We start from the raw sequence: 21319 nt of genomic DNA on the forward strand, positions 1-21319 counted from the left end.
GACTTAACAAAAAAATTGTTGAACTTTTGTAACAAATCGGATAATTAATTGGGAAACACTAAAAGCCGCAGTAAACCTTTTTAATGGTCACAAATTATTGGGTTATGATAAGATATATATTTCATATCATTATATCTTTATATATATAGAATGATATAAAAAAAAACAGGTGCGTTACCCAAATACCCACATTATGGAATTTTGAAAAAAAATATTCAGTATTTGTATATTTTTACGTTCGATTTTGTACAAATACAAGTATTTTTGTACAACTCCTTGACTTCTGAAAAATAGTTTGATTTTATTTTTTCAACAGCTCAAGTATTTTCAATGAACATGATTAAAAATTGTATAATGGACATTAAAACTTAATCAATTTCGACTATCCAGAAGACCACGTTTGGGTTGGGACTAAATAAATATTAATAGGCATATTTAGTCATCAAGTCAAATAGTTACCTTATTTTGGTGTAAAATATTGATTTTATGGAAAAAAAGTAATTTTTTCTTTGGTCATAATTATTTTTTAATAACATATACATATTAAATTTATAATTCGTTAAAGTATGATTATTTTACCAAGTTATACTTAAAGCAATGTCAATAAAAGTATCAGACTAACAGGAACAATTTCAAAAGTTAAGTTGAGATAGTTCTACTTTCTATATTTATTTTTTAGATTTGAACACCCCCCCCGTATATAGGGAAATGGTCCAATTTAAAATAAAAGTATGTCAAATGAAAGAAGTATTCATAATATATTTAGAAAAAAAAAATTGTGTTGATACACAAATGATACTTTACAAAAAGTTATAGCAATTTAAAGTTAAAAATGTAAAATCGAAAATTTTAACACAGAAACAGCAAAAGTTTTCAAAAGTTAATGTGAAAAAGTTGTCATTTTAAATCCTCCCCGTGGGCAAGTAAAGGGTGAGATTTATAAAAAAAATATACCAAATGAAACCGATGTCATTTTTTTCTTAATGAAATTAAGTACGCCAATGTTAAATATTCACATTATCATAAAATTAAAATAATTAGCTCTAATATTCAATGAAGAGAAAAATCATACAAAATAGTAAACCTGTATTATTCCATTTTGTTAAAAATTATAACATTTAAAAAATATTTGTTTGAAATCTCAGTCTTCAATGAAAAAATTATTTTTTGAATTATGGATTAATTTTTATTGTTTCTTAAAACTATTTTGTTCAACATAAGATTAAAATTTGTTCAAATTATTATTTTATACATTTAATAGAAATAGCCAAGATCTAAAATATTAATATAAATATATATAATTGTAATTTACAAAAAATTTCCTAATTAAATAAAATACTAGATAATGTAAGTAAAATAATGAAAATAGTTATACGTTACTTTACTATGTTTCTTACTTTGGTAACAACACTACGTTAGTGTTGTTACCAAAAATCATTTAATGATTAATAATAATGTAAAATCATCTTAATTTTATGTTCTGCTCGTGGAATTAATTTGATATTCATTTGTAATATACTTTGCCTAACTACCTCGGTAAAGTGAACATTTTCAACAAATTATGATTTAGTTAAATAAATGGTATCTCGACGTAGATAGCACAAAGTACATTCAGTCTACATTTACAAAGCTCATTTATGATGTTAAGATTTTAGACGTCGAGATTAACATCGTACATGGTATATTTACTTTATCCATATTACTTCAATAATACAATTTTTTAAAGAAATAATCTTAATAAATATAAATGAAAAGTTTCAAATGTGAAATTATTTATTTATTTTTATTATCAAAAATTATAATAAATAAATTAAAAAAATATTCAAAATGTATTTTAAATACTTTTAGAACAATGGTAGTTCTCTATTAGGAGAAAAATGAAGGAAATTTCTTGGCAGAAAATTTAAACATCTTAGTAATGATTGTATGGAGCTGGTCTGTAGGCTGGAGCGGAGTGAGCAGAGTAAGCTGGAGCGGAGTAAGAGGGCTTGTTGTAGGCTGGGGCGGATGCGTATGATGGGGTTCCTTCCTTTTTGACTTCAGCGTTGAATCCGTAGTGGTCGGCGGTATAGTCGACGATTCTCTTGGTTCCGTCGGCTTCGACCAAGCTGTAAGATCCTTTCACGTTTCCGTGTCCGTCTCCGTGTTCGTATTGGCTGTGGATGTCGTAGGTGTGTGGGTCGTGTACGCTGTATTCGAAACTGTATGGGGATGGTGCGTATTCGGGTTCGTGGGAGTAAGCTTTTGGTGCTGAGTGGTAAGCGGGTGCGGAGTGGTAAGATGGTGCGGAGTGGTAAGCTGGTGCGGAGTGGTAGCCTGGTGCGCTGTATTGGGATAGAGCGGATGCTACACAAGCGGCGAAGACGATCAACTGAAATAATGAAATGAAAACTTATTTTTACTAATTCATTATAAATAATATAATATGTGTTACCTTAGCTGCCATTTTGATTTGGTTTGTTTTGTGTGTGTTCGTTTGAATGAGAACGATAGAGAACTGATGACTGTGTACTTTTATGATGGAGTATTTATACAAGTAAATTTAAATGTGTAATGCGATTCTTTGCCACTCTAAAATAAATCACTCATGCTTTAGGCGATCTAGATTACTTAATACATATAGCGTGGTCCATTTACTACAACCTACTAATTTATTCTAACTAAATACTAAAATAAAGTTAACGCCCTTAAAAGAGAGTTATAAGTTATAATTATAAGGGATGATGCTAAAATGTAATTAATAACTGTAAATCAAGAAATACTTATTACGAAGGAATTCCAATTTTTCGTCAATATTGAATTATTGTTATGATTTTCTGAGTAGGTAATGATAAATTGATAACTTTGTTTATTTTTACTTTTAGTGATTAAATAATTCAACAATAATATCTATATTATTCTTAAACAAATATTCTAGGTTATTTTTCAAGAATGTCAAATAGTATTAAATTAAAAGACATGTTCTAGGTGGCCATAAGATATGGTAACAATAAAAATGACTGCTAACGGTAGAAGAAAAAAATATAAAATAAAACCAGTTAGTTCTTTTAACTTGAAAACATAAAATGAATACCGATGCCATAATAATGATCTTCATAACAAAACATTACATTATATGACATAAAATAATAAAGATAAGTTTGTGGCTAGTGCAACCAAAAATTTGTAATACAATTGAATAATCGTAATCATTTTTAGCTTTAAATTTTTTTGTGTAGCTTCAGTTTTTATAGCTAATTGTTGCCACAAAGTAAATTATTTATTATTTGTAATATTGTATCATAACTTATATCATTAGAATATAATACGATGTTTTCTTTTGTACTATTTTCACAAATTATGAATTTAAAATCACCAAAATAGGGTTACCTTCTTTAAAACACAAAATAAAACTTGAATATACGTATTATTACAAATTATTACTCGTAGTATAGATTTAAAGTAATACACATAGATTCTCAATTAAGTCCAGGCTATTGCTTTTTACAATTTAGTAAAATCTACATCTTTTATAGGTATTATTATTTTTAATTGTACAAATATTGAGTATTTTTACATACTAATCTATATACATCAATATTAAGTTATTATCATATAAAAACAAATTTTAAAAATTATGACAGTTTTATAAAAATATACTACATGCTGTTTGAAAGTTGCAATATGATAATTATAGCAGATATTTGATTACAAAAAGTAGATCACAAGAAAACTGGGAAACTTTAATTAACACAGTAAAATAATATACTTAAATAAGTATAACCATTTACTTACAGTAAATAAAATATAAGTTCAATAAAATTTTGAGAATACAAAAATTGACTTACAAATGAATATATCCTAATCAAATAACCAAAACACAAAAATTTTAAGTTTTTACAATGATACTTTTGTATAATAATAACAGGCTCATACATTAGTACCTTAGAGTAATTAGTAGCGTAATGAAAATATCGTAAAAATATAATGAAATAATAAATATATAGAGAGTGACTTTATTTCAGTTTTAATCTATAAGAATATTTTAACCAAAATAATTATTTAATTTTAATAATCAGTTCACTGAACAACCGGTCTATAACCAATACATTTCGGGGCGTGACATAAAATTAAGTGGTGCGAATCGCCTAGGATTATTTAAATATAAATACTCCATCATAACAGTACACAGTCATCAGTTCTCTATCGTTCTCATTCAAACGAACACACACAAAACAAACCAAATCAAAATGGCAGCTAAGGTAACACATATTATATTATTTATAATGAATTAATAAAAATAAGTTATCATTTCATTATTTCAGTTGATCGTCTTTGCCGCTTGCGTAGCATCCGCTCTATCCCAATACAGCGCACCATCTTACCACTCAGCACCAAAAGCTTACTCCCACGAACCCGAATACGCACCATCCCCATACAGTTTCGAATACAGCGTACACGACCCACACACCTACGACATCCACAGCCAATACGAACACGGAGACGGACACGGAAACGTGAAAGGATCTTACAGCTTGGTCGAAGCCGACGGAACCAAGAGAATCGTCGACTATACCGCCGACCACTACGGATTCAACGCTGAAGTCAAAAAGGAAGGAACCCCATCATACGGATCCGGCCCAGCCTACAACAAGCCCTCTTACTCCGCTCCAGCTTACTCTGCTCACTCCGCTCCAGCCTACAGACCAGCTCCATACAATCATTACTAAGATGTTCAAATTTTCTGCCAAAGAATTTCCTTCATTTTTCTCCTAATGGAGAATTACCATTGTTCTAAATGTATTTAAAATAAATGTTGAATATTTTTTTTTAAATTTATTTATTATAATTTTTGATGATAAAATTAAATAAATAATTTAGTGAATCTACTTAGATAGTGTTATGCGATCTTCTATTTATTTTCTTATTTTACTATCTGACGAATATAACATGTTCGTAATAAATACGAATGAGTATAATTGAGGATCGTGACTAATGCATATTAAATTTAAAGTGATAATACAATTTACAATTATAGTAACTTATTATTATATTGTGACATGACATGGTTTTTTTAAACATATTTTAATTGGTTATTTAATTTTAAATTACTTCGCATTAATTGACATTTGAATGTTAAAAAAAAAATTAATCAATTTTTTTGAGTGATAATCACTTTAGAAATACATAAATTTNCCGACGCTTTTATCACAATAATACTAGTATTTTTTGTTCATAATTATTTTAAACTTATTTTAAAAATTATTTTTAACTTTTTAGTTCGACGTGCTTTAAAAGCGTGTTTTTTTAGTTTTTTAAACTATATTTATTTCTATTGCCTATGGCAATGATTTTTTTTTACAATTTTTCTTAATTATTTTTTTTTGAGTTACAATATCGCTTTTGAATAGTCCACTAATTTCTTAAAATTAAACACTATCTACAGATTTGCATCGAAGCGTTTCTTATGATAGTGATTTTAATCACTGTCAGATATCTTCTATACTAGTCCCAACTATGCCACGCTCACACTGTGCCGTGACCCTACTGTGCTACTTTTTTTTTTTTTTTATAATTGTGATTGTTGATTCGTTACATCACTAATCGGAAGATCCTCTTCTAATTGTAGACCTTTTCTATTTTATTTACATGATAATTATTGTTTATAGTTGAATGTAATATTATTGATTTGTTTTAGTCTTATGAACATTGCTCTTATCGGTTATGAAAAGAAAAAATAGGTAATAGTAATTAATTAACAAAAAATATAATGATGCCATTCATTATTTTAAAACTGATTTGAACAATTTTTTGCAATAATAATTAAGTAAAATACATTATTAGAATAAACTTTTTATTTAAAGTTAGTCGTCAAATATGGTGTAGTGGGCAGGACTTATGCCATCAAACTCTAAAGTTAAGTTTTGCTACAAATATTTTTTATCGGTTGTCTTACACGATCCTTAAAACTGAATGACATTGAACACTATTATCCTTAACACAAAAGATAAATGGAAACAATTTACCTTAATACTTCTTCAAGATATATCTGTCTAATCTTCGATATTTTCTAGTTTAATCAACCTGATGAACAAAAAAAATATATACTTTTTGATATTTCAGAATTTTTGTTCGAAAGTCACAAAACAAATAAAAAATACATAACACGTAAACGTCGAAAAATTGGTATTAAAAAGAATCAATTATATTATGGTGGATTAGCCATCTTTGTTTTAACAGTTGGTATAACTTGTAACAATTTTTCAGAAAATCAAACTTAACATATATTTATTTTTTAAACACCAATATATCAATTAGATATTTGTTTGTACTATTACCCAAGAATGTATATTATACCATCTAACAAGATTTGTATTCAGTTTTGAGTTGGATTGTTTAATGTTAATCATTAATTGTAGTTCAGAGTAATTAGTAAACGATTTGCATAATAAATCACTAGTTCAAATTTCTAGTTTAATTATAACTTGTATCTTCAATTATGAAGTAATTTTCAACTTGTCTATAGTCTATAAACTGAATTATAATATTAAATGCATGCCCTTAGGTCTATGATATAACCTATCTGTGTATTAATATTTAATTATTATACAAAGTGATTCATTAAGGATAAGACACATATTTTCTCAGGCACTATTATTTTTAGTTTTTGTAGATAAAATAATTATTAGGCTTAAAATACTCTACAATATTATGTAGTCAAAAAATGTTCCATTTCAGGCACAAAAACGTCGAACTTTATTTTTCATAAATATGATTCTATACTTTGAATTCATAAAACGACAATAAAACGACAAAAAAAATGATTATTTTATTATTTTTTCATTCATTTTGTTGAATCAACTGTTTATGTTGAAAAATAGTTTAAAGATTTAGATTTAAAGTAAAAATTATTTATTAATTTGCAGAATTGGGAAAATTTAGATTTTTAGATAAAAAAATATTATCTTTTATCATCTTACCTGGTTGATATTATAAATGTTCATCTATGATAATAAATTATATTATGATTTATTTTATCATATTTCGTACATTTTGCATAACAAATGATAAAACCATAAACCACAGATATCTTTATAATACTAAATAATACTCCTAAGATAAATCGATAAACAAAAGTATATTATAGTCTTCTTTGTATAATAACCGATTTGGTATTCATATTTATGACTAAAAAGCTACATTATTATGTCTATTATATTTGTACATAAAGTGCTATTATATTCTATAAATTAGTATATACTATAAGTAGTAAATCACATACTGTAATTTATAAGTTTTTTTGGATATATTTAATAATTTGACACCAAGTAATAACAATGTTATTTTGATAAAGTCAATATTTAATTTAATTTTTCTATAAAAAAAATCATATTTTTAAATTCTTATAGCAATATTAACGTAAAAACTAATTTTTATTTTTGAAGAAATAATTGTATTGTCTAAACAAGGTTTTTTTTACTATACTTGGAGGGTTGCATCAATCTATCACCAGCTACTGTTAATCAGCGTCTAGCTGCATGGTCATATATTTGTCTGCTACTAGCTAACTTTCACTCATCAAGTTAACATGTTCATTTTGCTTCCAATTAGAGCAAAAAACTCGTGACCTATTTATTATCAGTCCTTGCAACTAAACATGTTAAAATTTATCAGCTGCTGATAAATAGTCGTCAGCTGATGATTACTATAGCAAAATTAGTAATTTATGAGTGACAAAAAATATTTTCTTAATTCGTTATTGACGCTACCCCTGCGTGACTCACGATTAAGGCATTTTAAAATGCTCTTCAAAAACTAAAATATTATAATTTTTTTAAATAGAAATTCTATCAATAATTGGTCCCTTAGGTCATTGACACAAAAGTAATTATTCAAAATAGAGTTTAATATATAATAACTAATCTATTAAACAAATCGAGAAGTGAAGTAAGTCACACCTTATATTTAAATATTTCAAAAGAGATATGAATACTAAAATGCAAGGTTTCAACTACAATATAGTACTATATTAAGCATGATAGTTAAAATTATGTTTTTATAAAGAAATTTATTATCACACGAACAAATCCATTCATTTTTCATAACATCCAAATGTCAATTAATGCGAAGTAATTTAAAATTAAATAACCAATTAAAATATGTTTAAAAAAACCATGTCATGTCACATAAAATAATAAGTTACTATAATTGTAAATTGTATTATCACTTTAAATTTAATATGCATTAGTCACGATCCTCAATTATACTCATTCGTATTTATTACGAACATGTTATATTCGTCAGATAGTAAAATAAGAAAATAAATAGAAGATCGCATAACACTATCTAAGTAGATTCACTAAATTATTTATTTAATTTTATCATCAAAAATTATAATAAATAAATTTAAAAAAAAATATGCAACATTTATTTTAAATACATTTAGAACAATAGTAATTCTCCATTAGGAGAAAAATGAAGGAAATTCTTTGGCAGAAAATTTGAACATCTTAGTAATGATTGTATGGAGCTGGTCTGTAGGCTGGAGCGGAGTGAGCAGAGTAAGCTGGAGCGGAGTAAGAGGGCTTGTTGTAGGCTGGGCCGGATCCGTATGATGGGGTTCCTTCCTTTTTGACTTCAGCGTTGAATCCGTAGTGGTCGGCGGTATAGTCGACGATTCTCTTGGTTCCGTCGGCTTCGACCAAGCTGTAAGATCCTTTCACGTTTCCGTGTCCGTCTCCGTGTTCGTATTGGCTGTGGATGTCGTAGGTGTGTGGGTCGTGTACGCTGTATTCGAAACTGTATGGGGATGGTGCGTATTCGGGTTCGTGGGAGTAAGCTTTTGGTGCCGAGTGGTAAGATGGTGCGCTATATTGGGATAGAGCGGATGCTACGCAAGCGGCAAAGACGATCAACTGGAATAGTGAAANATAGAAGATCGCATAACACTATCTAAGTAGATTCACTAAATTATTTATTTAATTTTATCATCAAAAATTATAATAAATAAATTAAAAAAAAAATATGCAACATTTATTTTAAATACATTTAGAACAATGGTAATTCTCCATTAGGAGAAAAATGAAGGAAATTCTTTGGCAGAAAATTTGAACATCTTAGTAATGATTGTATGGAGCTGGTCTGTAGGCTGGAGCGGAGTGAGCAGAGTAAGCTGGAGCGGAGTAAGAGGGCTTGTTGTAGGCTGGGCCGGATCCGTATGATGGGGTTCCTTCCTTTTTGACTTCAGCGTTGAATCCGTAGTGGTCGGCGGTATAGTCGACGATTCTCTTGGTTCCGTCGGCTTCGACCAAGCTGTAAGATCCTTTCACGTTTCCGTGTCCGTCTCCGTGTTCGTATTGGCTGTGGATGTCGTAGGTGTGTGGGTCGTGTACGCTGTATTCGAAACTGTATGGGGATGGTGCGTATTCGGGTTCGTGGGAGTAAGCTTTTGGTGCCGAGTGGTAAGATGGTGCGCTATATTGGGATAGAGCGGATGCTACGCAAGCGGCAAAGACGATCAACTGGAATAGTGAAATGATGATAACTAATTTTTATTAATTCATTATAAATAATATAATATGTGTTACCTTAGCTGCCATTTTGATTTGGTTTGTTTCGTGTGTGTTGGTTTGAATGAGAATGATAGAGAATTAATGTTTGAGTACAGTTTTAATTTAGTATTTATACTACTGTATTTAAATATGTATGGAGATCTTTCCACTCTCAATTTTATTTTTGAGCTTAATATAATATTATCTGTAAAAAGTAAATGGTTATTCTTACTTCATCAAATATGTTATCTTCTGGTGTTAATTACACTTGGACCGGTTGTCTAGTGATCTAGTTTTTGTAATCAAATATCTACTCTAATTATACTCAACCTACTGTATTACCAAAATATTTTAATTTTGTATTTTGTTATAATTATTATTTTTAAATATCATATAGTATTTATTGCGTAACTGTAGTTTTTATAATACATCTATTTTACAGGAATATTTTAAAAAGAATATACAGATTAATTCAAATTTAATTTCTTAGGTTTATATTTTTTTAGTGCAACCATCATTTTATAGAAATTTTTTTAGAAACATTTTTTGCTTCTTAGATTAAGTTTAAATTATTTTTTATTTTTTTTTTGCTAAAAAAATTAATATTTATTAATATAAGTTTTGTAATTTTAAAAATTCAACTTTTAATTGTAATGTTCATTTAATTTATTAATCTCTTAATTTTCAAAAAATATATATAATTAGATCTTAAATAATTATGTGATTAAATAAATTAATGTTATAAGAATGTGTTTTATTTGAATAACAATTTTTTTTTACTTAGTGATTTCTTAATATTAATGTTTAGTTTTTGTTTGATTTGGATTTTTGAATTAATGAGAAAACTGAAGTTCTATGTTTTTGTTAGACTTATTCAACGTAATAATCATATTTTTTATTTTAGGAAATCATCTTATTTTTAAGTATTTATTGTTGCCTGCAAAATGAAAATCAAGAATTGTTATAATACTTCATTTTTTCATATCATTTAAGTATTTTTTTAGTACAGCGAATAAATAACTCAATTTTAAAATAACTTATTTTAAAACCCATTGGAATTGCTTTTTGATAAATTCTAGCTTCTTTAAATTTGCCCTTTATAATTCCAATTTTCGTTCATTGATCCAATACATAGACTTATGTCTCTAAACTAGAAAATTGACTACTTAACTCAATAATATATTATTTCATTACATTTTAAGCATCAAAAAATGTTTCCATGCAAATCATAAACTGATTTTTCCTGTAATAACATTGTTGTAAATATTACATCTGTGGGTCTTAATTACACACTACCAGCATTAGTATCAACTTAGTGTACAATCAATGGGAATTCTCACATAATGTCCGTAATGAACAATATTCATTGAACATGTATACAATACACATAGATGTATTCATGTATTAATACAAAAGAAATATGACATATTTTTATAATTTATATTATTTAATGTCTATATTTGAATACATTTCACAATGATTTTATTACTGTTTTTTATATATATATATATATTTGATTAATTCTGTTTTAATGTATATTCCCATACTTCATAGTATGTTTTAATGAGTATTCTATAAATGATTAACAATAAGAGTATTTGGAGATTATTAAAACGAAATAACTCTTAATTCTATATAAAAATTAATTTGAAATTGTAAAAATTTGACATTAATGAAAAGTAAATAATAATACATTATTAATAGAAATATTCAGTTAACATTCTTTGGTACATCATTCTTCCTTGGGAATACTTTATATGAATCAAAACAAAAAAAGCCCAATATATAACAAGATTAATTAATTTTTACTAAAGTTTATTAGTAACCTAAATGCATACATAACGATCATTCATTATAATGATTAATTAAAATCAACACACCAACCAAACTAATACGTGTTAAATAAAAGGAATTATACACAAATATAATTAAATAAAAAAATATAAAGTTTGACATTGATGTAATTTTTATATAACATTACAAAGTAGTTTTATGAAATAATAACAGGCTCGTACATTAGTAGTTTAGAGTAATTTAGTAGCGTGATGAAAATACCGTAAAATAAATATAGAAAGGTATACAAATATTTGGGCGGTAATTTTATTTCAGTTTTGAAACATAAAGATACTTCAACTAGAGTAATTATTTAATTGTAATAATCAGTTCACTGACCAACCGGTCTATAACCAATACATTTCGGGGCGTGACATAAAATTAAGTGGTGCGAATCGCCTAGGATTATTTAAATATAAATACTCCATCATAACAGTACACAGTCATCAGTTCTCTATCGTTCTCATTCAAACGAACACACACAAAACAAACCAAATCAAAATGGCAGCTAAGGTAACACATATTATATTATTTATAATGAATTAATAAAAATAAGTTATCATTTCATTATTTCAGTTGATCGTCTTTGCCGCTTGCGTAGCATCCGCTCTATCCCAATACAGCGCACCATCTTACCACTCAGCACCAAAAGCTTACTCCCACGAACCCGAATACGCACCATCCCCATACAGTTTCGAATACAGCGTACACGACCCACACACCTACGACATCCACAGCCAATACGAACACGGAGACGGACACGGAAACGTGAAAGGATCTTACAGCTTGGTCGAAGCCGACGGAACCAAGAGAATCGTCGACTATACCGCCGACCACTACGGATTCAACGCTGAAGTCAAAAAGGAAGGAACCCCTTCATACGGATCCGGCCCAGCTTACAACAAGCCCTCCNCCCCTTCATACGGATCCGGCCCAGCCTACAACAAGCCCTCTTACTCCGCTCCAGCTTACTCTGCTCACTCCGCTCCAGCCTACAGACCAGCTCCATACAATCATTACTAAGATGTTCAAATTTTCTGCCAAAGAATTTCCTTCATTTTTCTCCTAATGGAGAACTACCATTGTTCTAAAAGTATTTTAAATACTTTATTCGTTGACTGTCATTTATTTAATATTTTTTTTATTAAATAAACGCCATTAAAAATTCATTATTGAACAAGCATTTTTTTTTTTTAATATAATAACTAAATTTTTATTGAAGTTTTATATCTATCAATTTTTTATTATCGTTTCATGTGGTATAGTTGAAAAAAAATCACAACATTTATTATAATATTTATTTGTGTTTCAGTAGTTTATAATAAATATTGAAACTCCAGGTTTGAAAGAACTTTGGGGATATTTTGGAATAAATAAGATATTGTAGAAAATTAAAAATATACTCATGTGTATTTAATATTTAATTAGTTTATTTTGCATTGATAATATCTGCATCCAGAATATCAACATAAGATATTAATATAAACAAGAATTTAACACTTTTTTAAATGATAAATATTTCAAAATTGTTAACTGGGTCTTGATTCTAAGTTTAATTTTATCTGTTTATAGAGAAACGTATAATNATTTCAAAATTGTTAACTGGGTCTTGATTCTAAGTTTAATTTTATCTGTTTATAGAGAAACGTATAATTATTTGAAAAATTGTTTTTCTTATTTCATATTATTTATCATATAATTTTTTCATAATAATTAAAATTATTTTGTGGAAAACAATTTTTATGTTTCCTAAATATTTAAAAAGTCGAACAAGATTTTTTACTACAGATCTCAATCTGATATGTATATAATGAGTTAAAGTAAACTTAATGGATATTTTCCTTAATGTATCGATATAATTATTAAGCATTTAGATACTCTCGCTCATCTATAATATAATATAGGATAAGCCGATGATTGAAAAACGGACGGCCTGCAGAGAATTTAGAAAATCTCATGTCTGCAAAATAACAGTTTAATTATATTATTTTTAATTTTCACTTTTTTTTTTTTATTGTTTTTTTATTGAAAAAAATGTTTTATTCATATTGTTTGAAAAAAAGTACAAATATTTTTTTAATGAATATAAACGGATATACGGTGAAATGTTTTTGAGAACCAAAATAATTTATGTTAAATGATCAGGTTGGCTTATATATTATTACCAATAAAATTAGTAGGGTTATAACATTGGAACCTGTCCAATGTTTGCGAAATTGTTGATTTCTTTAAAAAATATTTAATTGATGAACAAAAAAAAGTCATTTCATGGACCGATTATCATAATGATGTGTGACATGGCATTTATTTTATAAAATAATTTATAAATTATCTTTTAAACTTATCATATCTAACTTAATTATGTCAATATATAACTATTTTTACAAATTATTATTATTTTTCAAATTATACTTTATAACAAAATATACACATTGAAAATTTAGATGCATTTAACATAATATATATTATTATATATTTTTAAGTATTTTATGTATATGCAACAAAATTTGTTTATATGTTTGTTATTTGCCTAAACAACTACCTTGACATTATATTAATTTTTGAAATTGTATTATATGATATAATAATTATACCTGTAATGTTGTTCTTATTAATAACATTATAAAAATACTATAGAGTCTTAGTAATTCATTAGATAAATTACTTAAAAATTATACTTATAACTTAATTATTAAATTTTATAATGTAGGAGATTATACATTGATTTGATAATACAAATGTAATATCGAATTATTTTATAAAGTGTTCAGTAATTAAAGAAAAATGTTTTAATAGTTTGTTACAATTTACTTTTTGAACACTGTATAAATATTTGTACTATTTTTTCCAGTAATAACTTTATTTTGTTTTTGGGTTTCAGGTAAGGATTTTGATCAATTTTGGAGACATGTAATTGGATTTCAGAACAAACGGTAAATATATAACTTAGATTTTTATGTTTGAAGAATTTTAATTTAAAGTCTAGCAAACAATTCAGTTTTTTATTGGTCTTGTAAAAATACTGTAGTTTTAAGCTTATGATTATGTTAAATACATAATTTTAATAGATCTATATGGTGTATGTTAGAGGATAATTTCTTGTATTATGTCGTCATAACAATTGTAGCAATGTACAGGTTATTTTACTAATCATTACTAGGTCAAGACAATATACGTACTTGTACTCATTGAAGTTAAGTGACTATCAAATATAAATCTATTTAAAATAAATAATAGATTATTTGAATAGACCGCACGATTACTGTTGACCATTTATCTCCGTGACTTGTCTATATCAAATTGAATGTGAATTGTAGCTAAGTTCGTTATTCAAGGATATGAAAATAATAATGTTTGCTTTTGTTAAACTCATCTATGAATTCGTTAGATAGTTTTTACAATACTTGGAGTGTTTTAAAAAACAAACATGGTCAAGATTTCTAATAATATAGGTTTACCATATTATTTACTTAAATAGGAACCCAAAAATAATTGGTTTTCAATTTCTTTATAATATTTTATTGTGTTATAAAACTCAATTGATGTAACGAATCATAATCTATAGAGAATAATAATTATGAAATTTTTTATTTAGTGAAAATTATTAAATAGAAAATTGTTTTAATGTATGTGACATTGATAACCGATAGAGAGCCTTAGTCTCAATCAGTTCGCTTTCAATTTCCGTTATTTTGAGTAAACATGAGAAATTCGACCTTAAAAATAAATAGAATTTTTTGCATAAACCAATAAAACAAAAAAATTAAATAAAAATTATTTTTATTGAATTAGAGATTGGAATAGAATAATACAGTCTTTTTAAATTAAATACCAGATAATATTTGTTCAAATCTAATATGAAGCTTAAACATAGGAAGCGCCTTCCTTTTTAACTTGAGCGTTGAAACCGTAGTCGTCAGCTGTGTATTCAACTACCCTCTTAGTGCCATCAGACTCGACTAAACTGTAGAAACCTTTGACAGTTTTTCCGTCGCTGTATTCTGACTGGCTTTTCACATCATAGGTACTAGGATCGTTAACACTGTATTGAAAATTGTAAGGAATCGGTGGATATATTGGTTCTTCATAGTGTTTAGCAGAATAAACGGCCAATGGTACTACTGGTTTATAAGCATATTGGGCCAAAGTAAAAGCAATACAAATTGCGAAGAAAATAATAACCTAGAAAATACACAAAGTAATGTAGAGTCAATATTTGTCATTATTTGTAGTATAATAATAATAATAATTATATTAATTCTAATTGTATAATTACAATTGGAATTACTCAGATTATATTGTTTTTGTAATTAATGAATATTTAGTAATATTTTAAAACATGTATATCAAGGTATATTTTTTTAATTACTGTTTGTTTTCAAGTCCGATTTTTATTATTTATTGATATTTATAAAAGTATTAAAAAAGTTAAAATTAATAATAATTAATGCAAACCTTAGTTGTCATCTTGAAAATATTCATTTAGTAAAAACTGAAATTATCAATGTACTTCATATATTTCTACTGGAATATCAACTGATACTTGTCGTGTCCAATATCAAAGTATTTATATCGATCACTTAAAGGCGTGTTACCCTTTTAGATATTTATTTCTTCATCTACTTGAACCGGTTTTCCATATAGGTATCTTTTGCTATAAATACATAATTATAAGATAAATTAAATAACGTTTTATAATATTTTCTATGAAATAGTATAAGGTTACTATTATGAAATAGCTTAAGTTAAAATTTTGAAAATGACAAATTTTCTATGTTATTTACAAAGAAACAAATGCTTATTAATAAAAAATAGCGATTGTTATTTACATACAGTTCTTGGTTTATCTATTTATTGCCTAACCTTCTTCAATTTTTCAGTAAAATATTAAATATGAATATATCTAACAGGCTGCAGGCATTTTTTAAGATGTATATATTAGGGCCGTGTAATGAAATATAATCTTTCATATCAACATATAGATATGCTACAGATATCATTAATAATAATAAACTTCATCATTACGCCTACTTTCTTAAAATACTTACCCAAGAAGTTAATTTTAATGGTTATATACTATATAAAATGTCTTAAATACAACGATAAATTATAATTGATGAATTGAAAGTTTTGAGATATCCTACTAAAAAATACAAAGTGATAGATTTTGTGTAAAATACTCATTATCTCAGAAACTATTGAAAACATTTTATTTTTATAGAGAGAAAATTATTATTTGGCTCAAAAAATCTACGATATTTCGAAGAGAAAATCATTTTTTTATCTCTCCAGGGATAATGAACTTAAACACTAATATTTTAATAAGGAATACTTGTTTTTAATTTGATAATTTTCTTTTTTTTTTGGCTTTTGCGGTTCATTTAGGTTCATTGTCGCAACAACCACTTGCCTCTACCCATCTATATCTTGAGCTAGTTTTTTAATTTGATAATAGAAAAAAATTAATTTACTAATAATTTTGTTCGTATCATTTTTTTATTCGAGTAATCGGACATCTTTCACAACATGTTAAGCTTAATAATTTATATGAAATTTCATTTTTAAGAAACATAGAAGTTTTTATTTATACATTTTGTCTTATAAACTAAATTTAATGAACTGGGGTGTTAATCAAAATACGGGAATCATACCTTCAATAATACAAAACATATTTCTGCAGTTTACATTATTTAGATAAATCCTATATGGAATATGTGGAATACCACAGGGTTCAGCACAAAAATATACGTCATTCGAGAAACGTACATTTACTTAATTTAAATATAATTATGACGAAAAAGTAGTTCTAACAAAATAACAATAATATTTTCAAATTTCTGAGATTTGCGTATGATATTTAATTAACAGAAATTATGTCATTTTTAATTATCTATTAAGAAAAAATATGACATTTTAATCCTCATAAGGTTATCTATTTAATGATTATAAATTAATAACTGGTATTTAAACAAAAAACATTTATAGTGTAAGTGAAGCTCAATATTTGGTTAATGAAGGTTATTATCAATTTAATAGCATAAAAAAACAGTTTAAAATTATCATAGCAGTCACAAATTTTTCATAGCTTGTTTATAATATTATTAAAGCAAATTTGGGGAGTTTAAACAAATATATACAATTTTTTATATTTTGTACGAATTTTTGTGTGTAGTTATCGTTTTATTACTAATTAGTAATTATTTCAGAAACTATATATTGAAATGATATTTATTTTTATTTTACATTTATAATAATTGGTTTGTTTAAAATTTGCTAACAGAAGAAACAAATTATAGTTTTCTGAGTTTGACAATATTAAAAATTTATACAATTATTCATATTAAAATAAACATATTAATTGTAATGTGCTGTGTAGTATATGAATGAGCTGAGTATTAGTAGTAGACGTTTAAGTTCTGACCTTAATTCCACTTTTTCAGTGATGTAAAATTCATTTTTTTCAGACGCGAATATATTTGACTGCCGTGTACATTTTTTTCACGGTTCTCTAATATTGTTCAATACTGTATCCATTTATGCATCGTGAAATTCATATAGTTTTTTTAATTAAAATTAGAGAGAAGACAAAAAAATGTTTATTAAAACATAATCAATAACTCATTATTACTTCTTATCACTACTCCAATCCATGACAATACTTCACCAGAGCAGTCACCACAAAACGAACTGAAAAGTGCCATGCGATATTGTGCTCACGTTATATATTTACAATAAATACTTAGGTTTCCTTATGTAAATGTACGTTACAATATAATGGAAAAAAATTGGAAAATATATTTGGAATCAACAGCAAAATTTCATATAAGATTCATCTAAATATTGTAAACACAAGAATTTTTTTTTTTTTTAACTAGGTCATTCATGTCTATTATCAATAGCGTAGTTTTATATTTTTCGCAAGTTTACTATTGTAATTCTACTGAACCAACTTAAAGACAATTAAATTTTTTATAGATCACTTAATAGTTTAATTTTTGTAAATAAACTTTTGCGTTATTTACTTGTAAATATTTTACTAATGCTGTAGATTGACTAAATATATAACAGTTATTTAACTATACCAAGTTTTCAATCGTTTCAGGTTGGCCAATTGTAAGTCTACATATTAATGAAATTTTTTTTTTATTCAACCTAACAGAATTGAATAACAGTTGAGATCTTATAACAGTTTTTAAATCGATGATGTATTATTATAGTGTGATCCGTTTAAGATTAACAATTTTATACCTAAGCGGGAGGAAAAGTATGAAATATATAATGGTAACAATAATGACGACTGCCTTCAGTTTATATTTTAAAATGGTAATAATCTCCGAATTACTAATCCAAAAGTGGTTATATGCGAAAATTATTCAATACTAACCGGACTCTTACTTCATTGTAGGGTAAGACTATACCTTTATTAGCTTCGATGCGAAGCTGAGAAGGTATTGGTTTTACTATGATGTGTTTTTTTTTTAATTTTTTAATTTTTTTTTTTTGTGTCTGTTACCACTTTTTCTCAGCTCTCACCGAACGGATTTCTTTCAACGATACGTCAAAAGATCACAAATTGTATCTAGTCGAAGACATTACCCTTCAAAATTGAAAAAATTTCCCTCGTTCCCCGTAAATGGGGGAAACCTCCAAAAAAATTACAAATTTAAAAATCGCTAATTTTCGAAATTTTTTCAATTTTTTTTACTAAAAACTGCCGTAACTTTTTCAAAAATGAACATATCAATATAATTTTTTTTTTTTTATAGATGCTTGATGTCTTTACTTATCATTTGGTATATTTTTTTTGTAAATTTGACCTTTTTGCTGCCCACAAGGGGGGATTTAAAATGACAACTTTTTCAACTTAACTTTTGAAAATAAGACTGGACTNTCGATTTTATTATTTATATTATATTTAACTTTATAATGCTATAACTTATTGAAAAGTTTATGGATCCACACAATTTTTTTATGAGAAATAATATTTTTTAATAAACCTTTTTTCATTCGACATACTTTATCTTAATCGAGATATTAATAAGGAACCAGCAGATCAAGTAGCTTTTGGAATAAAACACCAATTTTTTTTAAATTAAACACTATCTAAAGATTTGCATCGAAGCGTTTATTTTTGATAGTGATTTTAATCACCGTCAGATATCATTATACTTGATCCAACTATGCCACGTCACCACTGTGCCGCGACCCCCCTGTGCTGGTTTTTTTTTATTTTGTTACAATTCACTACTCGTGAATTAGAGTTCCAATCTTAGTATTAATACTTAATTTTTATTTTTTAATAGTTTTTTAGCTTGATATATGTCTATACATAAATAAATAAATAAATATAAATTGTTTATAACTGCTAGATACTACAAGTTTTATGTGACAGGAAAAAAAAGAGCGCACTTTTAACCATGGTTACCCTATTGATAAACTGTATTGAATGCTTTTGTAAATAAATAAATTATACTATTTGTATACATTCAGTTTTTAATAATCTTTTTTCTTTTTTTAATTGTTTTTAGAAAATATCTATTAAGTCTCGATCATTTATTTATTTATTTCATATACATATTTTAATTTGTTTTGCAGTTAATATAACTTTATTCATTTGTTAAAATTAAATGAAATATCGCCATTTACAGATGTTCATATTTTAATTACGCCGTAAAACTTGAATTGTTAATAAAATAAGCTTTAATATGTAACGTTTAAAACAGTTTAACTTTATTTCTTGACAAATGTTCTCTAAAATAGAATTATGATAATGACTACTTTTACGAATACATTGAATTCTTACACCAAAGTGTGTTTTCTCATAGTTCTTTGAAGTATATCGGAATGAATTCGAAACGTGAATGTTACTCACAATGAAATCATTGAATTGTGGTTAAAGGAAGAACTCTTGTTTGAAAGAAAATTCTTTTGAGTAAGATTTCCAACACATTTTAACATAGACATAAATATGTGTTACAATATTCATAAATACTAGTTTATTTTTTATAAGTTTTTGTTCGGGTTTACATCAAAGAGGTGTGTGAGTTCGTTGCTTTTGGGATACCGACCTACGGCTAACTATGTTTAGCAGATTAATGCCCAATGTTTTGAAGATGACTATGACCTCTGTTATGCCGTTCAATGAATACAAACGGTTGACAATAAGAGCGATTGTCTATTGTGTAAACTAATGGAATATTATTATGAATATGGATATGAATGAAAATTAAATATTAAACTATGCTGATATTAAGTAATAATACGTAACAACGTTGAATGTAAGATGTTTCATTGTGATTTGTCACTCTCAACTGCTCATAATTTGCATTTGCACTAATAAAGAAAGATAAACGAATCAGCGCTCATAAATTTAAAGACTATTTTAATAAGTATAACATAATCAATAATGTTAAAATGTCAGAATTTAATTTGGAATTTTCAAGAATGTTTTTACTGAACTGATCACAGTATACAAAATGTATAAATATAAAGTAATTTCTTCTGATTTTACCAAAAACTTGGAGTATTTTTTCACTTAATTTAATAAATATACTTATTCAATTGTACCTTTAGGAAAATTATTTCATTATTATCGAGTGTTGTTTAAAATATTATGGTATAAATTATATTACTCTCAATTAATTAAACATTTTTTTATTAAAACAAAATTTATGTTTTTGATTTCAATATCGAAGTTTTAATAAAATTTGACAAAAAACTAATTTATTTGTTTGATTTTTAAAACATTTTATAGAACTAAATTGATTAATGAAAGTTTTTTTTTTAGAAATTCAAAACACTTTTTTCGTTAAATCATAAGATTTATTTTATTTACATAATAAATACAAATTTAGTTAGATATACCATTAAATTTGTGAATTTAAGGTACAAATTATGGTAATTAGTTAACATTCAATGTGAACGTAATACTGGTCTAGAAAGAAATTGAGAAGATT

General features: G+C 26.3%; 6 protein-coding genes across 8 annotated transcripts in view; 2 read left to right on the plus strand and 4 right to left on the minus strand.

Annotated features, from left to right (window-relative positions):
* The window catches only part of LOC126907402 (Kv channel-interacting protein 2-like), a 383598-nt gene that overhangs the window by 160868 nt on the left and 201411 nt on the right, over positions 1–21319 (plus strand). For both annotated transcript variants that reach the window (XM_050688662.1, XM_050688661.1), the window contains one exon: positions 14245–14296. The gene's annotated coding sequence lies outside the window, so the exon portion shown is untranslated. The remainder of the gene's footprint in view (positions 1–14244; positions 14297–21319) is intronic.
* On the minus strand, positions 1743–2561 carry LOC126907410 (cuticle protein 7-like). The gene is made up of 2 exons (XM_050688679.1): positions 2435–2561; positions 1743–2371 (listed from the first exon to the last, which is right to left on the minus strand). Exons 1-2 carry the CDS (start codon positions 2444–2446, stop codon positions 1913–1915), a joined length of 471 nt encoding a protein of 156 aa, XP_050544636.1. The 5' UTR covers positions 2447–2561; the 3' UTR covers positions 1743–1912.
* Positions 4109–12532, plus strand: LOC126907193 (uncharacterized). The gene is made up of 4 exons (XM_050688306.1): positions 4109–4241; positions 4305–4703; positions 11682–11876; positions 11940–12532. The coding sequence occupies exons 1-4, from the start codon at positions 4230–4232 to the stop codon at positions 12384–12386; spliced, it is 1053 nt and encodes a 350-aa protein (XP_050544263.1). The 5' UTR covers positions 4109–4229; the 3' UTR covers positions 12387–12532.
* On the minus strand, positions 8331–9687 carry LOC126907418 (cuticle protein 7-like). 2 transcript variants are annotated; one of them, XM_050688690.1, is made up of 2 exons: positions 9567–9687; positions 8331–8894 (listed from the first exon to the last, which is right to left on the minus strand). In XM_050688690.1, the coding sequence occupies exons 1-2, from the start codon at positions 9576–9578 to the stop codon at positions 8490–8492; spliced, it is 417 nt and encodes a 138-aa protein (XP_050544647.1). In that variant the 5' UTR covers positions 9579–9687; the 3' UTR covers positions 8331–8489. The 2 variants fall into 2 exon arrangements, with proteins under 2 accessions (XP_050544647.1, XP_050544646.1); XM_050688689.1 differs by lacking the exon at positions 8331–8894 and adding an exon at positions 8929–9500.
* Positions 15127–15952, minus strand: LOC126907421 (cuticle protein 19-like). Its single transcript, XM_050688693.1, has 2 exons — positions 15819–15952; positions 15127–15545 (listed from the first exon to the last, which is right to left on the minus strand). Exons 1-2 carry the CDS (start codon positions 15843–15845, stop codon positions 15228–15230), a joined length of 345 nt encoding a protein of 114 aa, XP_050544650.1. The 5' UTR covers positions 15846–15952; the 3' UTR covers positions 15127–15227.
* The window catches only part of LOC126907406 (cuticle protein 7-like), a 1375-nt gene continuing 1219 nt past the window's right edge, over positions 21164–21319 (minus strand). Inside the window, exon 3 of the mRNA XM_050688675.1 lies at positions 21164–21248. The gene's annotated coding sequence lies outside the window, so the exon portion shown is untranslated. The remainder of the gene's footprint in view (positions 21249–21319) is intronic.

Source organism: Daktulosphaira vitifoliae, unplaced genomic scaffold (genome assembly GCF_025091365.1).
Source record: "Daktulosphaira vitifoliae isolate Bord-2020 unplaced genomic scaffold, ASM2509136v1 Scaffold_5, whole genome shotgun sequence".
NCBI lineage: Eukaryota > Metazoa > Arthropoda > Insecta > Hemiptera > Phylloxeridae > Daktulosphaira > Daktulosphaira vitifoliae.

Coding starts and splice junctions, on each gene's coding strand:
- LOC126907421 (XM_050688693.1), bottom strand. CDS start 15,845: ATGAATATTTTCAAGATGACAACTAAG. Junction 15,546..15,818: donor TTTTCAAGATGACAACTAAG/GTTTGCATTAAT, acceptor TGTATTTTCTAG/GTTATTATTTTCTTCGCAAT.